The sequence below is a fragment of the Lutra lutra genome, chromosome 15 (assembly GCF_902655055.1).
Source record: "Lutra lutra chromosome 15, mLutLut1.2, whole genome shotgun sequence".
NCBI lineage: Eukaryota > Metazoa > Chordata > Mammalia > Carnivora > Mustelidae > Lutra > Lutra lutra.
Genome location: NC_062292.1, coordinates 51,094,679 through 51,117,794, shown reverse-complemented (window position 1 = coordinate 51,117,794; position 23,116 = coordinate 51,094,679). Strand labels below are relative to the sequence as shown.

Below are 23,116 nucleotides of genomic sequence, written 5' to 3'. Positions count from 1 at the left end.
TAAGTCTTTATGTTGATTTGACATTTTTTAAATTTATCATGCCTAAATCCAAAAATATTTTTAACATTTCTGCATATACACAAAAATTGTAACATGATTTATCATTTCCACATATTTAGGAATATCTAGTTTAAACAACAAAAATGGATCCTATTATTCAAAGATTTTAAAAAGAAACCAAATAAAAACTAAACTATTTTATAAAACTAAACCCTGTGTGAGTTCTCTGAAGGTCAAAGAACTCGTTAAAATTAATGAGCTCTTCTTAATTGAATGATGTACAATCCCACGGACTTTTCTTACCTATTCATTATAACCACTTGAAAACATCTTAATTTAGCTATAAAAGCTTACTTCATCTAAATTTTATAATGTTAGTTTTTTAGGATAATAGCTTACTGAGGACTTCTCATTATGCTTTTAAGAAGTCTGATTACTATATAGTGTATGGTAGAGTCTGTTGAGTATTCACATACACACATCCTCACAAAACTATTTTCTGTTTCTCTTGGACACTTGCATAACCTATGTGGCAGTCAGAGGTGGCTATGTGACTGATTTCTGCCACTAGTTATAAGCAGACATGATATGTGGTACGTTTCAGGCCTGGCTTGTGAAAATCTACCATCTAGACTTCTGAGTGCTGTTTTTCTCTTTCAGCTAGCTGAAAAGGGGTTAACCCCCAGCGCAAACATGGATGACATATATTGAAGATACAAGATTACCCAGCAGTTCTATTATATGTATGAAATAAATAGACCCTATTTATATTTGAATTATGAATTTTGGGGTCAGTGAACTTACCATAGCTGATACACAGTTTAACAATGTCACTAAACTGCTTCCCTGATATAGACAGGTTAAAGCTTAGATTCCCATAATTCTAAGGAAAACCCTTTGTTATCAGTCGTCATTGATTTGGTTGTGATTGTTTAATTCTGTCTAGTCTTACTTTTTGATAATGTTTTCCTTTTAATCATCAGTATTTTTTTTAATAATTTGGTTAAGTCAACTATTATAATAACATATTTACATCAATCCTATTTTGAACTGGGTGTTCTATAATATACTAATATATTAATATTAATATAAAAATATACTAATAAGCTAGATTTAAAAATATATGCACAATAGAATATATGATTATTGATTTAACAAAACATTTAAATAACACTATCATCAATCTGGGTGTGTTTCCTAGTGAAACACATAGTGGAGGGGTTGTCCAGTGATTTGCTCTACTTTCCTTTTATATTTATCCACATGCACAAATTTTTTAAATAAAATTTATTCCACACCATTTTACATGTAAAACTTTAACATTTTTGGATATAAAGATGAAAAATCATGTTCTTACCATTAAGCGACTTTTAAGTACAGGTAATGGTGATTATAATATCAATTGTTATCAAATAATAGCTGTAACCAGAAGGTTATTAGCAACAATTTTCAATGATTATTATAAGCCTGACCACATGCTAGTTGATTTGCATAAGTTATCTCATTTAATTGTCACAACAGTTAAGGTGAATTTTCTCCCTGTAATTTCATAGATAACAGAACCAAAGTATAAGATAATTTTTTTTAAACTATGCCTAAGTACACAGCTTTTAAATGGTGAACCTATGATTCAAGGACATGTAATTTTTTGAAGTCTTTCTTCTGAAGTAAAAGCATGGACTGTATAAAGTATGGTGATAATATTTGTTAATGACCTTAAGCTTGGTGGAACAGCTATGCAGTGGGTGGCCAAATGGTAATTTATTAAGATATCAGAATAGTGAAGAATAAAGAAATAAAGGTAAAATACAGATAAATAGAATAATTGCTGCACATGTATATTATTTAAGAGATAGAGTTGAACCAAATACACATTGCTAATGATCAAATTATGACATCATATTCTAAAGGCATTTTTTAAACTATACTACTTTGTTTATGAAATGCTTGCAGGATTAAAAATGAATTTAAAGTTATAGCTTCCAAATTACTTTCTAAAGTAGAAATTACCTTAACAACATCCATCACAATTGATCATCAATGTCTACTTAAACATTTCCTGGGAAAAGGAAATCAATTCCTCATAACAGAGTCCAATCTATATTGTGTGATCTTTCTGAAATCTATCCCACTTCTTCCTCACTTCAACCCATTGATCCCAGTTCTGTCCTCTGAAGAACACGTAATTAATTTACTTACTGATTCTTCTTGGCAGCCTTCAAATATTTATAGGTTTCCATAATGACCCTAATGGGCTCATTTCCAGAGTATCTGCTTAGTTTAGATGTATAGTATCATAATTAGCATGATATTATAAAAAAAATCCTTCCTTTCCTTCTTCCTATCCCGCCTACACAGGCACATGTAGGTCTTCAGTTAAATAATAAAAATGGAAATGTGAAAAATGTGAAAAGATAAAAATCCTAGACACTTCAAGTTAGGTTCATATAAGGTCACTCTACAAATGAAGTGGAATAGTTAATAAATAACTTGATTTTGTCCTTGGGTTTCACTTTTCTCTGGATTTTTCCCATTTTCTAAGGCCCTGCCCAAGCTGTTTTCGAGAATGAACTCTCATCATTTAAACATATGGTCAAAAATATATAATATAGATGTTTAATGCAAATGCTTATATAATTGAATGGTTTATGTTTCAGATTGTTAAAGAAGAGATTTTAGGTTAGATAACTATTTAATATGAGATTATATAAATATGCTTCTTGTGTTCTAAAGTTTCTATGAAATCTTAATCTCAAAAACCTTGGTATTTCAAAGACTATGTGACTCAATTACACTTTACTGCACATCAGAATTGAAATTACTAAATGTTTTCAAAATAAAATCAAGATATTTCAGGAAAATAATTTCAACTGATGAAAAATATGTCCTTATCTATAGGAAACCTTCATTATGAATGAGATGTAAAAATTCTTATGGAGCCTATGTCCCTAAACTTGTCTAGTTCATCTCTATGAAGTATTTTGCCAAAGGCTTTTCCCCCTTTGGTATTCCAGTAGATAATCTCTAGGAATAGTGAGAGCTGAAACCTCTCGTCCACTCAGATGTGATATCTGGTAAGTAACAGAGCTACTTTGTGATCTCCAGGGGTACAAGAACTTTTTAAGAATGTAGTAAGCTTATTATTATAGGAAGTCTGGCATTTTAGATCCGGGCTATGTGATATATATTAAGGCAAGTGGCTTATTTCTGTTTCCCAAAATTACAATTAAATGGTAACCATTAAGATTTTTTCAAGCAATAGCCAATTTTACATATTTACTAATTCCATAATTATTTTCCTTTGTACTTTGAAATGAAAGTTCTACAACTCCAGTAGTACACTACTGTATAATAGGTCTATTGAACACTATACTTGCAACTGTAGCCTTAAGCTAATTGGTAGGTCCCTCTAAGTTATACTGAGATTCTTTAGATGATAAGAAAGGGCTCCAAGCAAAGATTCCTCATCTACTTTCTTTGAGCAATAAAATTAGAATGGTTATTTAGTTTTTTGTTTACTTATTTTTAATAAAATATGTTATGGGTGAATACTTACATGGATTCTGGAAGAAAGCCACATAGATCTACATTAACATCAAGGAAATTAAATATCACAAGGCAAAAATCCAAAGCACAATCTACTACATTGGTACAAAATGACTGTTCTCCACTCAGAAAATGTAAATCATTTTGTAAATCAAGTCCATGCATATTTAATGAGATTGTTAGCGCAAGACAAATATCACTGTGTATGAAATTTACAAAGGAAGCCTAGTTTTTAGGAAGAAGGTTTCCTGAAAATGTGTGTATAAATTTTAGCTGGTGTAGACAAAATCACACATAAAAAGCCCTAACAAAATGTGCTTTTTCTAAAACATATTCGCAGTGAATAAGAAATAATATTCTACTAAATTGAAAAATAATTCATAGTCACCTTTATTTCCTTTTCCCCTCCTCCCTTTCTCACTCTTTCATTTTTTTTTTTTAAATGGCTTTACCTAGAAAAATATCCACAAAGAGCACAATGGCTATTTGATGAAATAACTTTAGAATTCTGTGAATGTCAACAAAAAGCAATAGTGACATATAATAATAAATTTTACTACTAATAACATTAGACATCTTTTAAGGACAGAGATCGAAGAAAGAAGTCAGTCTCTGTGAACCATATGTTTAATGTTGAAGACTGTATGCCTATATGGTAGTTTTTTTTTTTTTTTCAATTTTTTGGACTTGTATCAAATTTTTATCTAAATTCTAGTTAGCTAACATATAGATAGCTTAAAATAGTTTCAGGAGTGGAATTTAGTGATCCATATGACACCCAGTGCCCGTCACAAGTGCCCTCCTTAATACTAATCACCCATTAAGACCATCCCCCCACCCACCTCGATCTGATGTCCAGGAAAAGTAAATTGAAGTTTGACATATCAGTGATTTATTGAGGCAGCATCCAAGGAGCCAATACAAACTTCCAAATGCAGCAGGGACAAATTTTCTTCTTTTTCTTTGGTATCTGAGGCTAGTAGAAAGCTAGAAAGAACAGAATGTCTAAGGCTAGCTCTAGAGAAAATGCTTTGTTTTGCTTAGTTTTCAAAGGAGTTAAAGATTATGAGAGAAAGTTAGGATTTTATACCTTAGGTATCAAGAGGAATACAAATTTTATATATGTTGACTGCATAATTGAGGAGGCAACCTTGAGAATATGGAGAGCTAACCCTTACTTGTCCTGTCAGCTTTCCAATATGCAGGAGAGAAAACAATGTATTTATACCACTGATGCTACTGGGTGTGATATTATGCACATACATCTTACGAACATATTTTCAGGCCCAGAATATGTGCAAAAAACAAAAGATGCATATCAAATGTGAGATATTTAATTGAAATAAGCTGAACAAATTTTAAACACATACTTGTTTTTACCTATCAGTTTCTAGTACATTGAGGTAGTGTTTGATGTTTCTTCCCAGTGAGGAAATCAGTACTATCTTATAGATAGTATCCAAGAACTCTGAGGAAATTATGAGACTTCACCCCCATTTCATAAAGTGCTAACACAGATTTAATAATATATTCTTGCCTATAAAAAGGAAGAGTTTTGTGCATAGTTTCAAGGTGTGGTAGCTGATTAAAGTAAGCAAATAATTTGTGTAGGCAAGTATACATTAGGATGGGTGTTAATTTTTTCCTATCTATTTTCATCTTATGGGTTACAGCAGGGCTGATCATAAACGAAACAAAAAATGAAGATTTTTCTTCAGCTTTCAGTGCAGAAACTAGGCAGCATACCTATAATCTTGAAAGAATGCTCAGCAACAAACCAATTTGCTCACCTTCCTTAGGATAGTGGCCTTTCAAAAGCTTCACAAAAATGGTTAATCTGCTTTGTCCATGTTGCTCTTAAAGCTTCACAGGACACTTTGTGAGACGGCAGCTGCACTGCAGATAGCCCTACAGCATCATTAAACTTGAGAATATCTTGGGGGAAAAACTGTAATCCTACACTGAAAAAAATCAAAATCGAATTCTCCCCTTTGTGTCCAGTAGAAACCCTGATAACACTGAGGACTCTCACATCTTTTAATAATATTTGTACAAGTTGCACCAGAATCACATCTCTCTATTCATTGTGCCAGCAACCTCTGGGAAAATAAGAAGGAAGCTCAGGAATCAACTCGTAAAGTAAAAGAAAGTCAGCCAAAGAAATGGATAACGTTAGGAGAGTAAATGAAAATCTTTGAGGACTAGCTTCTCTTTTTCCATTCAATCAGACACAATGATGGAAATGTTTCTTGTGCAATGATTTCACTCAGAGCGGTTCATCCTGTGTTAGATGCTCATGTTGATCCTGTCTTGTTACCTGTCTGCTAACCTCCTGTCTCTACTTTTGAAAAAAAATATGAAAATTAACCAAACCCTTAGTTAATGATATTAATTCAGTTAGGCATTTACTTATATTTTTATCTTTAAAGGGGAAAATTTTTTACATAGCTGAGGTATATTTTATATCAATACTTATAGGAACTGTTTTTGTATTTTTTTGTGAATTGCAATTTAAGACAGCAAAATACATTATTCTTCTGTGGAAAGACATTCCTTTTATACTAGACTGTGTGTCATTGGTTTAATTTATTAGATGGGTGTCTTATAACAAAAATCTAGGAAAATTTGCCTGGCTCAACTGTTACTGAGTATCAAAATTTTAAAAGAGAGAGAGAGAAGTTAAAATGGCTATTCTATAATCGCAATGAAAAATGACTCATTCTATTATTTTATATATTGATTCTGTATAATATGAGCAAATCAAAGGTAAATAAAATCCTTAGATAAGGAAAGCTCTCAGTACAGTCTATTTTGAGAGTCCTGACTGACCTCTGAGTTAAGTTATATTCTGACAGCAGACAGGGAGAGGATTTATTAACTTGAAAGCAATAAAGGATTGGGAAAGTGGAGGACACTCCCCAAGGGACATTTGTCAAACCACATGAGGGTTTAGGGAGAGTTTTTCTGTGCTGTCTGCCCAAGAGCCAAGGTTCTCCTTCCCATTATCAAGTATTTGAGGATTCTGCCCCAAAATACAGTCTTTGAAGACATTGCTTTTTTGCTTTAGTTCAGTGATATTGCTTTTTGCTCTGCCTGTATATTGACATGAGTTATCCGTCCATGGGTTTATTACGAGTCCATAGAACTCAATGGGAATGAGCCTAAAACCTCTGAGGTATGAACAATCTTTCTAATATATCAGATTGGCCAATCAAGAGTAAATATTTCTGACACTTACATTCCAAAAATAGAAGTCTATTTACTTGAAATTCACTGGTTATACTAGATAGCATCACCCAAGGTTTTAAGTCCCTTTCCACACACATAGAAGAATAAAATCCTTCTATAGATGAGATGAGAAATTCTTGTGGGCCATCTCAAACAGGTGGAGGTATGGGATGCAGTGATGAATGCTCTTCTCTATCCTCAGTTTATTCCCTAAAGTCATTCCCTAGGAGAAGGCCAAGAGTAAACTGGACTCTGAATTTGAGACTCCAAGTGAATAGATAGGGACTGATACCCATTTGTCACTTCAGAAATGATTTTTGAATGTCTAGCTGTGAAAACATATCGGTTAAGAGGAAAAAAAAACTTGCTCTCATGTAGTTTACACTCTACTGAGTAGAACTTACATTTGTGATATTAGGGACACAAGGGAAACATTAACACATTAATCTGCTTGAGATGAGTGCAGGCTCCAGCAATGTAAAGGACATTCTGTGGTCCAGACGTCTGAAACTTAGGAAGCCAATGGCCATTACCATCCATGGGGAAGCAGTCAGTCACTGGTTACTCGCAACTGTTCTTCACTTTGGTCAATTGAACAAACATGCCATCCTTTTTCATGTTAACTCATGGAGGACACTTGCATACCCTAATGCAGACAGCTTACACACAAACGAAAATTTAGTAGGAGAGATACTGCATCCTTTGAAAGATTTCTTTATATCTAATTAGTGCAAAATCTCTAACTACCTTTATTACACATGATGGTCTATGATATTTAATATTTTTTAAAAGATTTTATTTATTGATTTGAAGCCAGAGATCACAAGTAGGCAGAGAGGCAAGCAGAGAGAGACAGGGGGAAGCAGGCTCCCTACTGCACAGAGAGCCCAATGTGGGACTCGATCCCAGGACCCTGAGATCGTGATCCGAGCTGAAGGCAGAGGCTTAACCCACAGAGCCACCCAGTCGCCCCAATATTTAATATTCTTTATGTATTCTCCATGTTTCCTTTGCATGAGATCTTTAAAATGTATTTTTCTTTCAGTGCACATTCCCTGCTACAAGACATTTCAAAACCCAATGTTATCTTTAATGTGTAATTAATTCCACCCAGTTCATCAGCACATATAATATCTCTGTTGACAACAACAACAAAATAATTTATGAGTAAAGAACATGCATATATTCACAGAAGGGAATTATTAATCTAGATTTCAAAGGGGTGACTTGTGAACCGGTGTTACAAAATAACATTATTTTGAGATGGTGATGGAGACGAGAAAAAGAGGCAGACATAGCAAAGGTACAGAGTCAGAAAAAAATTAAGAAAACATGCAAATACATACATAAACACACAGATACAAAGTGCACTGTAACAACTATATATATAGGCCACTGTCACAAAGTAATATTCCATTTTTAGTTCTTTGCTTTGTGTTAATTTGCTATTTCTACTATAACAAATTACTACAAACTTAGAGGCTTAAAGCTATATAAATTTATTTTCTTTAGCTCCCGTCAGTCAGAAATCTAAAATAGGTTTCACTGAGCTAAAAGCAAGGCGTTGGCAGGTTTGCTTTTTTTCTGGACGTCATGCTGGAGGCTCAGTTTTTGTATCTTTTGCATTTCCTAGAGGCAGCCCACATTTACCAAGTTGTTGCTCTACTACCGCACCTTCAGAGTCGGCAAGGTTGGATGAAATCCATTTCTTTCTCTATCATCTGCTCTGTCTTTTGCTTTATCATTTGGTCCTTACATCCCAAAGGTATTAAACCTGGAGCCATTTGCTCCTGTTCAGAGTGTATTAAAACTTATGTCCCTACAGTCAAATGTTTATATTCCAGGTGGACAATCTCTTCTTTCTCTTCCTGAGAGGTTTTGGTTTTTGTTTGTTTTCTACATTCTAAGGATTTGTTTATATTAGGGAAGTAAGGTTTCTCTTCTCTCAAGAGAGACTAGCCACTGAAAAACATGTAGCCTATATAAATTTCTATATTCACATTTCAGGGTCCTTCTCCTGCAAGTAGACATTCTTGTATATGTATCTGACATCTCCTTAATGGTGTCACCCTGGGGGGTTGAGGCAAAGGAAATCAAAGTGGTTATTGCTGCAACTAATAATAACTCTGATCTCCAGAAACCACATTCGTTTTCAGCATCAAAGTAAATAAACATGGGCATGAAAAACTTACAAAGAATGTCCAGGATGACAAATAGTTGTATTTCGTTGGTACACAGGATATAGAAGTCTAATTTAGACTGGAAACAAAACTGTTAGGATTAAGTGACGAATGATTTGATTACATTTGAAAACTGTGGACTTGGGCCACCTGTGTGACTCAGCCAGTTAAGCATCCGATTCTTGATTTCAGCTCAGTTCAGGATCTCAGGGTTGTGAGAGCAAGCTCTGCCTCAGGCTCACGCTGGCATGGAGCCTGCTTAAGATTCTCCCCTCCACCCCTGCTCTCTCTCTGTATATATACGGACAAACAAACAAACAAAGTGGACTTCAGTCAGTGGAGATTGGAGAGCCATTACACATCTTTGATAAGAACAGTGCTCTTTAAACATATGTTCAGAAAAAAAAAAATCAATCGATCAAAGGATGGCTTAAATTAAGATGAACAGGCCGATGAGTCAGCTAGTGACTGACTGAATTAAGAGAAGAAACTGGTAGATGCTTGAAGAATCACCAGGGTAAGATTTCAGGACCAGAGAAGTCATAATGGATAAAGACATTGACAGAAAAGTAAGTTAATTTGGATTTGGAGAAGTAAATATTTACATGTGTGGCAGCTGTTGATAGAAAGAATTTAGCCAGGGAAAGAATTTGAGTGTAAATAAGGAAAAAGATGAATAAAAGCTCTGCACTGTAATGTGAGAGCAATGTTTTCCTAAACCAGAATGGACTGATCTTGAATCTGAATTCTGCTACTTACTATGGAATCCTAGGGAATTTGCTTAAACTCTCCAAGCCTCAGCTTCCTGAACTACAAAATGTGAAAATAATATGCACTTTGCATCACTATTGTAAAGTAAATATGACATGTAAATATGACAATAAGTTTGGAAATAAAATGATTATTTGAATATCTGGTATGTGGTGTTTGTTCAATAATGGTTTTACTTCCATTGTTATGATTATGGTAGGAAGAAAGAGGAGGAGGAAGAGGAGAAGAATCATTTTTATGATCATCATCATCATCATCATCATTGCTATTGTTATACATTTTACTCAGTTTGTTTAGGTGATAAAATTAAAGAAATTGATGAAGTTGCCAAGGAAGAGAGCTTCTATTATCAATCAATAAACTGTCTTTGTATATGTTCTTTAATTTCCCTTATACAGCCAAAGGATAAGATAATGAAATTATTTTTCATTGAAAGTGAAATGGCAAGAATGATACTCAAGTATCAAATAGCAATTAGATTTCCCCTATAAATAAATAGGCATAAGCTTATTCCCCTCGACTTGTTCGTAGGTCTGTATTGCTTAGAAGACTGTCTCCCTAAGCATTTTGCTGCAATAATTTAGTCATAATATAAGGACAAAGCACAGTGTAGCATGGTATACCATATCATGAGTAGACCTTGTGCTCATGAGCAAATATACAGATAATAAATATCAGTGGAGAATTATGTATCAAATACATGGTAAATCACACTATGGTCAACAATATCATATGTGATGCCCTTCAAGCTCAATTGTGAAGATATTTTCAGCCATTATTGAATAAAAAGAGTTCCTTTTCAAAACATAGTTAGAAAGTAACTATTATAATTGAGAAGTTTCTGTTAGGTACTGTGCCCATTGTTTATGTGTATGAATATATTTCTTCTATGAGTTTACTTTAATATTCTCAAATTTGAGTTGAATAAACTGACATGGAAAGATACTGAGAAATTTCTCTGAGGTCACACAGGTGGAAGGTGCTAAACTTTATTATTATCCAGGCATCTTGACTCTATAAAGGTGATACCTCAACTACTATTGAAAAATTGAGCAACTTTACCATCTCAAAACCTTTGACTGCAAATACAAACAACAAAGATTTGATTGTCTACTATGACTGTGGTCCAAATATTTGTGTCCTCCCCAAAAATCTTATGTTGAAACTTAATTCCTAATGTGATGGTCTTGGGAGGTGGGGCTTTGAGTAAGCCTTCATGAATGAGATTGATGTACTGAAAATAGAAGCCCAGACAAATCTCTCATCCCTTCTACAAAGTGACATAAAATGAGAAGTCCATGACCCGGAAGAGGGTTCTCCCTGACCATTCTGGCATCATGGATATCAGAGATCAGATATCCAACCTCTAAGACTATTAGAAATAAATTGATATTGTTTATAAGCCACCCATTTTGTAATATTTTGTTGTAGCAGCACGGACGAAGACAGCTACTATTTTCAGTTCATGATTCTTACTCAGTAAGCTTTTTAAAATTTATTACTTTTATCAGTAAAAAATAAAATTCCACAATCATAATCCTTGCTATTTACCCAAAGAGTCAAAGAGTTGAAAATGTGCATCTGCACAGAAACCTGCCAACAGATCTTTATAACAGCTTTATTCCTAAGTGTCAAAATCTGGAAAGCACCCAAAATGTCCTTTAGTAGATGAATGGATGAATAAACAGAGATACTTACAGACAATAGACTATTATTCAGTGCTAAAAAAAAAAAAAAAAAAGAGTTATCAAGCTATGAAGACAATGAGAAATCTTAAGTATGTATTACTAAATGAAAGAAGCCAACCGAAAAATCTACATACTGTATGACTTCCACTACATGGCATCCTGGAGTCAGTGAAACTCTGGAGACAATACAAAGATCAGTGGTTGCAAGGAGCAGGAGTGGGAAGACACAAAAAGGCAAAGCACAGAGGATTTTAAGGCAGTGAAAATATTCTGTATGACATTGTAATGATGGATATATGTCATTATACATTATCCAAACCCATAGAATGGACAACACCAAATGAATCCTAAAGCAAACCATGGATTTTAGATTATGATATATCAATGTAGATCACACTTGGTAAAAAGAAAAAAAAAAGTACTTTCTGCTGAGTGATGTTGATGATGAGGGAGGCTATGCACGTGGAGGCAGGGGACATATGGGAAATGTCTGTACTTCCCTTTCAATTTTGTTTTAAATTGTTCTAGGGGCGCCTGGGTGGCTCAGTGGGTTAAAGTCTCTGCCTTCGGCTCAGGTCATGATATCAGGGTCTTGGGATCCAGCCCCGCATTGGGCTTTGCTCAGCAGGGAGCCTGCTTCCTCCTCTCTCTCTCTGTCTGCCTCTCTGCCTATTTGTGATCTCTGTCTGTCAAATAAATAAAATAAAATAAAATAAAATAAAATAAACTGTTCAAAAAACCGAAATCTTAAAAAATGAATATCATCATTATGGAATTCTTTTTAAAACGATTTTATTTATTTACTTGAGAGAGAAAGAGCATAAGCAGGCAGAGGAGCAGAGAAAGGAAGAAACAGATTCACTGCTGAGCAGAGAACCTGATGTGGGGCTCCATCCCAGAACCCTGGGGTCATGACCTGAGCTGAAGGCAGACGCTTAACCAACTGAGCCACCCAGGTGCCCCCATCATTATGACATTCTTAAAGAACAATTTTCTTAATAATCTTGATTTCCTCTCCCATTCATCTGGAAAAATCTGCTGAGAATCAGACCACAAAAGAAAGAATGTGTGTAATATCAAGTGTTCACTGATGATCAATCATATATGAAACTCCTAGCTATAAAGTACTTGAAAAGTTTAACATAATAAATAATCTAGCTTAAAAATGATAGTAATATGCATAGTATTAAATGATTACTAGTCATAAGATAAAGTTCAAATATTTGAACAATTTAGCATCATTTTAGCCTATGTACCATCAATTACCTTCTGGGAATAGAAATTCAAAAAAGACTATTATGACAAGATGTTAAAGATGCACTAACTTAAAGTAGAAACAGTGAGCACTGAGAGTTATATGATTGGCTTTAATATAATTGTATTGAACGTATGTTACATACCTGGTTATAAGAATTGTCACAAATGAGAAATGATTTTTTAAATCATGGTAGGAATTTCAGATGATTTTCTTAAACCCATGAACCCACACAGTATTTTAGTCATGATCTTGTTTCATTTATATGAACATTAAATGTCAGATTCACTTTGAACATTGTAAACATTTGGACTCACAGATCTGGAAGAGTCCTCAATAAGTCTGCTTGTCTCTCCAACATTCACATACCAGTTGTGCCCTTTAATCATGCCAGAAAAGGACTTTTAGATTTCCTTTGAAGAAAGGATCCAAGAATTCCAAATCCAGACTATTTAAGCATTAAAAATTCTAAAATTGTCAATTACCTATGAAATGCAGCAAGAGTTCACAGATCAGAAAAGGAGTAAAATCAAGAACTGGAGTCAGAAAGATAAACTGAGGAAATCTTAAATTATTTCTTCCTCTCTCCACCTTCATTTCCTTTTAGCCTTTAATTCATTATTATTACTTGTGATATATATATATATATATATATCCATTATAGTGAGATATATACATACATATATATATGTCTTTTTCATTTATACTTTAATGTGGCTTAAAATAGACAATGTTAATTTAGAATTAGAAAATATGAAAAGAGTACGCAAATTTGCAAGTCAAATAGTTTAGAAGATTATTGATAAAACTAGAAGCCTAATTTGGAAAATTTGTCATGAAAGGAATTAAATTACTAAATCAAGCACAGAATATTCATTTAACTTCAGAAAAACAATAATTTTAAAATACATGAAGCTCTTTTCTTATCACCTGTCCCCTCAAAACAGTAAACAGTGAAAGGATAATTTATTAATTTAAGTGAAACTTTAAAAAACTTTGCTGGAAATCATTTCCAAATGTCTTCTAGTTCTAAAATTAATTCTAAATATGTAAATGCATATCTTTGCTGGAAATGATCAACATCAACAATAGCAAAAATAGCCAACTTGCTTTAAATAATGCCCATATTTAAATAAATTGTAATAATCATGACTTGCATAAGAAAAAGATTAGATAAATGGGAAATGATAATACTTCAGAGTATCAGACATTAAAACCAAAAAATAGCTAAGAAGTTGTGGCATTTTTAGCAGATCTACCATCTTAACCTGTTTTCAAAGGCAAGAACAGATATTGGTGAGAATAACCATCAACTCTACTGAAACAATTAGACATAAAATTATTTTTGTATAGGCCACATAAGAGAATATCATGGTGAAAAAAAAAACCCCACAAAAGCAGCATTTCAATCGAGGTAAAAGGATATTGTCAAAATATATAATAAGAAAAATGTGTTTCTTCATTCCCATGCATACTACAACTACTCTAGGAAAATACTGAGAGCCCCTCGAAGATATCCTCACTAATGTGAGGGACTCTTGAGATGTAGATGATTACATGCAACAAATCCTGAAACATTTTTTTTCTCTCTAGGTAATAATGCATCCCTTTTCATCTTTGATTTGTCTTTATTATCTTCTATGATCCCCAGATGACTTCTCACTGAAAGCCTTTGGCCACAGGTGTTCCTATGCTTATTCAAAGCCCAAGAATACTCATTACTTGTCAATATCTATCTAACATTACAGGTTGGCTTGAATCTAAAAATTCTAGCCAATATCTCTTAATCTGGACATTCTGGGGTTTTTTGTTGTTTTTACTTTTGTTATGTTTTTTAAAGATTTATTTATTTGAGAGAGAGAGAGAAAGTGCATGACGGGAAGGCTAAGGAAGAGAGAGAGAGAGAGAGAGAGAGAATTTCCAACAAACTCCCTGCTGAGCATGGAGCCTGATGTGGGGCTCAACCTCAACCCTGAGATCATGACCTAAGCCGAAATCAGGAGTTGCGTCCTCAGCTGACTCAACCACCCAGGGATTCCTTAATCTGGATATTCTTACAGATTGCTTCTTCTACATAGAAGATCCTGTTTAACTGTTCCTCCATGTTCTGCTTGACAAACTCCACTTCAGTGATATGAACTCAGTGTAGAATTCATGCTCCCTAATAGCAAGCTCTGAAATATCAAAGACTACTTTATTATTTCTCCTCAGTTCACCTAAAACTCTATGCAAACTGTGTGTTGGAACTTACTGTAGTGTTTATCATACAGGTAATTGACTTGGATATCTTCCCCCAAAGAAAGTAAATAGCTTGAAGATAAACAACTGTTTTACATGCTTATTTTTGTAGCCTCAGTGCAAGCACACAGAGAGCTCTCAATAAATAAATGTGGTTCATTAAATAAACTTTTACAATCAACCATTAATGAGAATTGTATATAGAAGGCAGGAAAACACTTATATCCAACACCATCAGCCTCCACACACAAAGTCAGCAATAATTATCATCATAACAGCTATTATTTCAGGGTTTGCTATGTGTCAAAGCTTCATAGACACTATAGTTTTAATTTGTTACAACCACTACCAAAATCAGAATTTTATATCTGAGAAGATGGAGGCTTTAAGGGGCAAACCAATTTACCCAGGATCTCGACTCTCACCTCTAACTCTAACTTTTAGTCACTATGCTATACTTCTTCCACTTCCTATGTACCCTTGTTCATTTATTTTAAAGTAATGACTGAGTATCCATTATGAATATACAACATATATTAAACGTATACACTTCCCCATGCCCTGCAAGCATAAAAGGGAAACTAAACAAGGGTGGAGGGATGGCATAATAGCGGAAACAGAGGCCTACACTGAAAGCATCTATATCATAAGTTTAAAGGAGCTGAAGTTAATGTGGTTATTTTAAAAAATAATAAGAAATTATATACAATAAAATATTTTCTCAAAAATGGAAAAAAAAATTCCCAACCCGTTTGGTCCTCCCCCAATGTGGGTCTTCATAATTCACATATTTGTTAGAAATTCATATTTTGTTCCAGCTTCTTGAGAAAATTCTAATAAAACCAAGATTTAAATTCAGTATTTTGAAAGGCATGGGAATCTAATATTAAAAAAAAAAAACATATTAAAGTGGGCTCCTCTTTACTGCATTAGCAGATATTTCAGCTAAATGCAATTACTGGAAAAAGGGGCACTTTCCATTTAGGTAATTTAAACCTTGTGCTTCATACAATTTTAAGCTCTTGAACTGTGTGTGTGCATGTGTGTGTGTGTAATCTCGAATTCAATACCTTCCACTCTGATTTATGAGGAAATCAATGAAAATCAACAACATAGTTTTTTAAAAAAACGGATTATGTAAAATGCCTTAAGATAAGACTGACTGATAAGTTGCTATTAGTGATAAGAATAAACTTGTTCTGGGGCACCTGGGTGTCTCAGTCATTTGAGCGTCTGCCACTGTTTGTGTTCCCTTTCTCACTGTGTCTCTTGCTGTCAAATAAATAAAATCTTTAAAAAGAAAAGAATAAACTTGTTCTTATCTACATCTCCTACTAGTCTATGAACTTCAGGAAAGAAACTTTCTTGTAAATCTTTCACTTCTAGGAGGGAGACAAAACATAAGAGACTCTTAATCTCACAAAACAAACTGAGGGTTGCTGGAGGGTGGGGGATATAGAGAGGGTGGTTGGGTTATGGACATTGGGGAGGTTATGTGATATGATGAGTGCTGTGAAGTGTGTAAGCCTTCATGATTCACAGACCTGTATCCCTGGGGCAAATAATACATTATATGTTAATAAAAATAATTTTAAAAAATTTCACTTCCAGAGTTCTCATGTCTTGGTACATAATAGGCATTCAACACATAGTTGCTTAAAGGCAAATACCTATTTCCTCCCAATTTTGCAATTTCCAGAAATTGGCACAAAGAAGAGTGAATTTCTCATTCTATTTGATAAGGTTAGAATTTTATCCCCTGGTAATCTTAGGATTATTAAAGGTTTGTGCTCATGACTCCTAAAATGACCACTAGATGCCTGAATTAGAGCTGCTTTCCTTTTGCTTGGAGCTTTGCAGTTACCAAGACAGGAACTACATTAATGGGAAGAAAATGTTCCCTTTAACTTTTATAGTATGTGGCCAAGTAGCTACACATCACAAAGGGAGTATAGAATGAGGTCATGAATTGAAGGCTTTCTGCAGTAGAAATGCAGTCATAAGTAAAAGATGAGTTGAAACAGTAATATTTTAATAAAGAAAGGGAATGTACCAAATTGGAGATTTAACTTGGGAAGCTTATCCAAAATATTGCTGTTGCCACTCTGCTGTTTATAGAAACTTCAGTAAAATTTAAATAGACCTGAGAAGATTATATACAACAGGGAGATAAAAAGCAAGTAACCATTCAGAAAGAATGAACTTAAAAAAGGAAAGAAATTGACCTAGAATTTAGAAAGTGAAAGAAAACTTAAGCTTTTTACTTCAAATTGAGATATTACTGTCTTAGTCCTCTTTGACCTCAAGACCTTATAAATGTTTTGGTCATATGCTTTCACCTCTGTAAATTGAGTATAGTGTTCTCTCTATGTGTTCTCAATAAATTCTATTCAATGAACCTCAAAACATTTTGCTAGGACCTAAGAAACCTGGAAAGAAATCCAACATCTCCAAATAATTCAGTGCTGTGGTCAGAATGCTTTACATGAAATAAATTAAAACCACACAAGTACTTAAATCCAACCCATCTGTGTCAGGGCCTGTATGTCCAAAATTATCCTGACATATTCTGAATGGTTGTATCAGGAATCCTGGGACCGACTTCATAATTTATCCACAGATTATTTTTCTATTAGAATATCACTTTTTGCCCCATATTTTTATGACCTAAATCACCCTGCCCAATAGTAAGCATTTCTGCATCTCCTAAAGGCTCTACTATTTTGACTTGTACACACAAACTATCAGATTTAGGTCCATGTTTATTTAGCGTCTGCCTTCAAATTTAGGCTATTTGTAGGTATTCAAGAATACTAGACACACCCCTTTGGAGTTCATTTTTGTCTCCACAACACTGTTCCTTGGGATAAACCATGCTTCAATCCAGGCTTGGTGTTCATTCACCTCCTACCTCAGAAGAAAATAGGCACTTATTTTATAATATACTGCAATTTAGCTTTCAAAACATACCACCTTATGTTATGTTTTTTTGTTTGTTCCTATTATGTGGTAAGGTACATTAAACAAATAAGGAGGAACTTAGAGGTTCAGCCCATAAAATGGTAACAGCTGGGCTTCTGTAGATACGATTTTTCTATAAAGTGGCATGCTGATAGGCCAGCGCAAGGATACTCAAAAATTCAACTCCTTAAACTGTCCACCAGGAGACATGTATTCAAAGAACAACTGATTCCAGGAAGTGACATCCTAGTCCAGGTTTTGAACTGTTTAAAATTCTTCCATTTAAAAAAAAAAAGTACATCAAAATATGATTTTCCCTTATTAATCTCATAAGCCACTTAATCTTACCCATTTTTAGATTTTTTGTAGGTAGAATAGTTGGCAGAGATTATAAATGGGAGTAAAAGTACAAAGTGAGGCAGCAAGGGCAAAAAAAGGGGAAACAGGAGAATTTAAAAAGGTAATCTTCTGAAATGAATTCATATGATAGAAAGATAGTTCCAGAAAGAGAAAGAGTTACATTTAAGAATATGAATCTATATCTTCCTTGGTTAGTGTCATTTAGGGGGATATCAAAGGTTCGTGGGGGAATCTAGGCCCATGGAAACTAAGGTGCATGTCTCATTAGGGTTATTGTCATTAGATTGTATGACAGTATGGTTCTGAAGAAGATTAACACTGTGTTTGAGGTTTTGTTGTCTTTATCTACATATTCCACAGGAGCCTGTGAAACTTTTCTCCCATACATCAAAAAAGACATTCTTATTTTGAAATAGAAGGACTTCATGTTTTTAGAAACATGTATATTCCAGTCTCCAAAGGGTAGACCAGAAAAAAACATGCCCATCATTAGATATTCTTTACCTAAGGTTGACTTTTTCTATATAGTATGATCATTGTGGAACACAAACTTGTTTTATACTCATGTGTGGCCAACAGAAATTCTTCATTGTAGCTCTTGTTCTGCCGTGACTTAGAGTAGAGGTAAAATAAGGTCAGATAGTCTTTCAGATGGAAAATAGAGAAACAAAGAAAACACAGAGGGCAGAATTAATGTTAGAATTGACTTGGAAACCATAACAGTTCCAGACTAAATGGGATGGGTAAATATAATAGAGCTATACTTGTAATCAGAAGCGCTGTGTTCATCAAGTATTCAAGCTTGCAAGATCATTTCAACACAAGGCTAAAGCAGACAAGGGGATGAAATGATCTTATTAACTTTATTCAACACTCTACAAATTTCCTTCAATATGGAACTACTATTATATTTTGGTGGCAAATGTCCAGCAAAAACTCATATTTCTTATCTGTAAGTTACTAGTGGACCAAACAATGGTGGACCTCCAGAAAGGTTCCTGAGAATCAAGGCAAACCATTGGCAATGCCCCCTTTGTTCTCTTCACTTCCATCTTCCTGATGCCTGAGATAAGGTCCTAGCAGCCAGCATTCTAGTAGCACAATGGACAATAAGACAACCTTGAGAGAGCGGCACCAAGTCTGGAATGGTAGAGGCAAAAGACAAAAAGAATTAAGTGACTAATGACCAAGTCTGCCCCTGGATTGCTAGCTTTACTAACAGCACAAAAAATAAACTTCCAGGTCTTCAAATCACTGTGAAGTTAAGTGTTCTTTGTATGCTGGCTTTTAATGTAGCTATGTCTACTCTAGATGAAGTACTTGTCTGTCTTGACAGTTTAGAAAATATGGTAACATTCGAACCCATACATGCAAATGACATACTGGGCAGGCTCCTGGTGACCACCTGCCAGCTACAGAAAGGATTTCCTTAGCCAAAATTAATCAGGTTTACAGCCTGCCTCTTTTGGCATTTCAATTTGTACTGTAGTTACAAAGTAAGCAAACAATGCTACTTAGAGAATAAAAATCTCTCTCATTTTAGATTTAGAGAGAGAGAGAGAAAAGGGAGAGCCAGGGTTTTATATTTCCATTATTCATATGTCAGATATTCAATCCAAGCCATTGGACACACCAGGCAGAGCAATTTATATTGGAAACATTGCCAATATATGCCAAACCATTTTGAGTTATTTTGCTTAAAATTTGAGAAGATTTATAATTTCTGCAATAGTGTATCTACTTTACTGATGGATAACATCAATACTTTATGAATATTTATAAAGTCATAAAAATGAAATTCTACCAAAGCCTATTGAGGAGAAGTACCTTTATAATGTAAAGGTACTTTTTGGCATTTGCAAAATATACATATGTTGGACACACTAAAATATACTATTTGGCTAGAAAAAATGCAATTTCAAAGAAAATATATTTATTGCTTTGTTGACAATAGCACTATAATTCCAGGCTTTTCAACCTATTAAGCGTATATTCAAAAAAAATCATAGAAATAAGTTCTCTATTAATTTCTGGTTATTAGTGGACTAACATAAATTCATACATCTTGGTTGAAGAGTTTTAGAAAGGTTCAGCAAATTCTTATAACAAAAATGCTATTTAAGTGTGTAATTTTGGGGGCATGTGCATGACTCAGTCAGTGAAGTGTCCTCCTTCACCCCAGGTCATGATCCTAGGGTCCTGGGATTGAGTCTGCCATCAGGCTCCCTGTTCAGTGGGGAGTCTGCTTCTCCCTCTGCCCCCCCTACCCCACTCATGCTGGAGCATGCATGCTCTCTCTCTCTCACAAAAATAAAAATAAACAAAATGCTTAAAAAATAAAATATGCATCTTTTGTACTAATCCAATTTTTTACCATTTCTCAGGTAAACATATCAGTGCAGGTGAATTACTTGGTAAAAAAAATTAAGCAACCATCTTTGATATATTAATATGGTTGGAGTTCTCTATGAAACATAGTTTGAAATACCTTGAATAAACTAGATGTAAGGCTTCTAAGAATTTTAAATCTTTCATAGGAAATCTTTCTTTTGATACATTAAATACAAATTTTTACTTTTCTTCAATCAACCAATAGATTATGGTCAATAATAAAAATAATTGCATTTTTCTCCAGATTTCAGGGATAATTTATCAGATGATGACTGAAAAAGTGAAAAGGAAAATTTTGTATAGAAAAAAAAATGTATCTGCTGTGGAAAACATAAAAGTTTAAATAATAAGAACATTTATATATAATACGGCTCATACGTCATTAGGCTAAAGAAAATTTGATTTAGACCTTCAAAAAATACAGTCTAACACCATTCTCAGGGTTCAGCAACTTTAATCTGTTTGGGTGACCCTATCCCATTGGGGGAAGTTTACAAATTTATTTCTAATATATTTCATTCATTGTTTTGAGTGCCAAAAATGGAACAGTGAATACTAGAAGTCAGTAGATATTAAATATTTTGCAATGAAAAAGACATATTCACACAAGGTAATGTTTTCTTGTTAAAAATCCACAATGTTTCTGCAGAGAAAATAATGATTGATCTAGATGTTAAATATGATAAGAATGCTAAACTCAATAATTTTTTAAAAAGATTGAAGCTTTATAAAAATCCACTATATGCCCTTCTACTAGTGAAAGGAGAGGTGGTACAGAAATTTTTAAAAATTCCAAAATATGTTTTTATGTAAGGTCTTAATGTTTCTTAACCTAATTTATACTCTGCCCCACCTAACACACCATTTTTCTATCTTGCTTTATTCTGAAGTCTTTCTGTACCACCTCCCAGCACCCCAACAAAACCTATTCCTTTATTACATTCCTGCTGAGATATAAATATACAATAATTTTCTTTGAAGGGTGATTGCACTGTGATGAATATTCTACTCTTCATCTCCCTTACTTCTCTCTCTCTCTCTCTCTCTCTGAAACTAGGAAGTTAGAAGCCTCTGTTTAGAACACTTTTTTCTGTCTTCCAGGCTTTAGATCAGAAAAATGAGGGGTTGTTACCCAGGAAATATGCATTATCTTGGCTGTCCATGAAAAAGTAAACTAAAAAAAAAAAAAATCTTCACTTGCTAAACATTTTAACTAAAATGATATTTGCGAGATCTTAACAGAGAACATGTTTTGTTTTAAATCTATTCCACATTTTACACATTGCTGGGTTTTTCATAATAAGATGCATTCCTTTTTGGACTAGGAAAGATGTATAACCATTTAAGAATAAAAACTACCTATAATTAGTAATACAAAATTCATACAATGAAGAGTCAAAAGATTACTATTATTTGGTATTCTTCAACATGATATAAAATGTGGCCATAATAATATAATAAGCCAAAAATTCATCACTAATGCCACCTTGATTAGTGGCTAAGTGAAACAAGGGTTTTGGACAGTGAGACAATGTTGGAAGCGTGTCAGAAGCATCAGTTCACATTAAATGTTACAATTCAGTTTGATTAAAATTTGACTGTAGCTGGTACAGGGAATGACCATGGTGACTTATCAAAATTAAACTCTGACTTTAAGCACTTATAATTCAAACATGAATGTTACAAAAATAATCCAAATGAAATCAGTTATCACTTTTTTTGTTCTTATTTGATGCTTATATACTTATATGTAGGTGTGTTACTGTCCATTATTACATTTGTTTCTCTTTATTATTATTATTTTTTAAGTAAGCTCCATACCCAGCATGGAGCCCAGTGTGGGGCTCAAACTCATGACCCTAAGATCAGGACCCAAGCTGAGATCAAGAGGTGGATGCTTAACCCACTTAGCCACTCAGGTATCCCTGTATTTCTTTTTCTTTAAAAAGAAAGTGTATTGCCCATCACCGACCAATCAGTCACCCTATCCAGAAACCTCCACATTTTCTCATCCTCCCACCATGTCCCACACTGCCTAATTTGTCATCACATGCTCTGTATGATAACCTATATGACTGTTTCTGCAATGTGTCCCTATTTGTCGCCACTGAAGCTACCTGAATTCAATAAGATCACATCTCTCCATTTGAACATCCTCTAAACGATCTTGCATGACTGTGCTTATCAGTTTATCCTCTTGCTCTTAGTTGGCTCTTACTTTTAGTTTTCTAAAAAATAAGTCTGACCATCATATTCCCTTTCTTGTGATCATTCAATGGCTCCTCACTGCCTTCACAGCAATATCCCAATTTCTTTTTTTTTTTTTAAAGATTTTTTGTATTTCTTTGACAGACAGAGATCACAAGTAGGCAGAGAGGCAGGCAGAGAGAGAGAGAGAAGCAGGCTCCCCATCGAGCAAAGAGCCTGATGCAGGGCTCGATCCCAGGACCCTGAGATCATGACCTGGGCTGAAGGCAGAGGCTTAACCCACTGAGCCA

General features: G+C 34.2%; 1 protein-coding gene across 4 annotated transcripts in view; it reads right to left on the bottom strand.

Annotated features, from left to right (window-relative positions):
- BRINP3 (BMP/retinoic acid inducible neural specific 3) overlaps positions 1 to 23,116 on the bottom strand; it is a 401,827-nt gene that overhangs the window by 239,868 nt on the left and 138,843 nt on the right. The window contains exon 1 of one of the 4 annotated variants that reach the window (XM_047705596.1): positions 6,785 to 6,808. The exons of the other annotated variants lie outside the window; for them this stretch is intronic. Within the exon in view, the coding sequence (XP_047561552.1) occupies positions 6,785 to 6,786 (2 nt within the window). The 5' untranslated portion in view covers positions 6,787 to 6,808. Of the gene's footprint in view, positions 1 to 6,784; positions 6,809 to 23,116 lie in introns of those variants that run through there. 4 annotated transcript variants of the gene reach the window in all.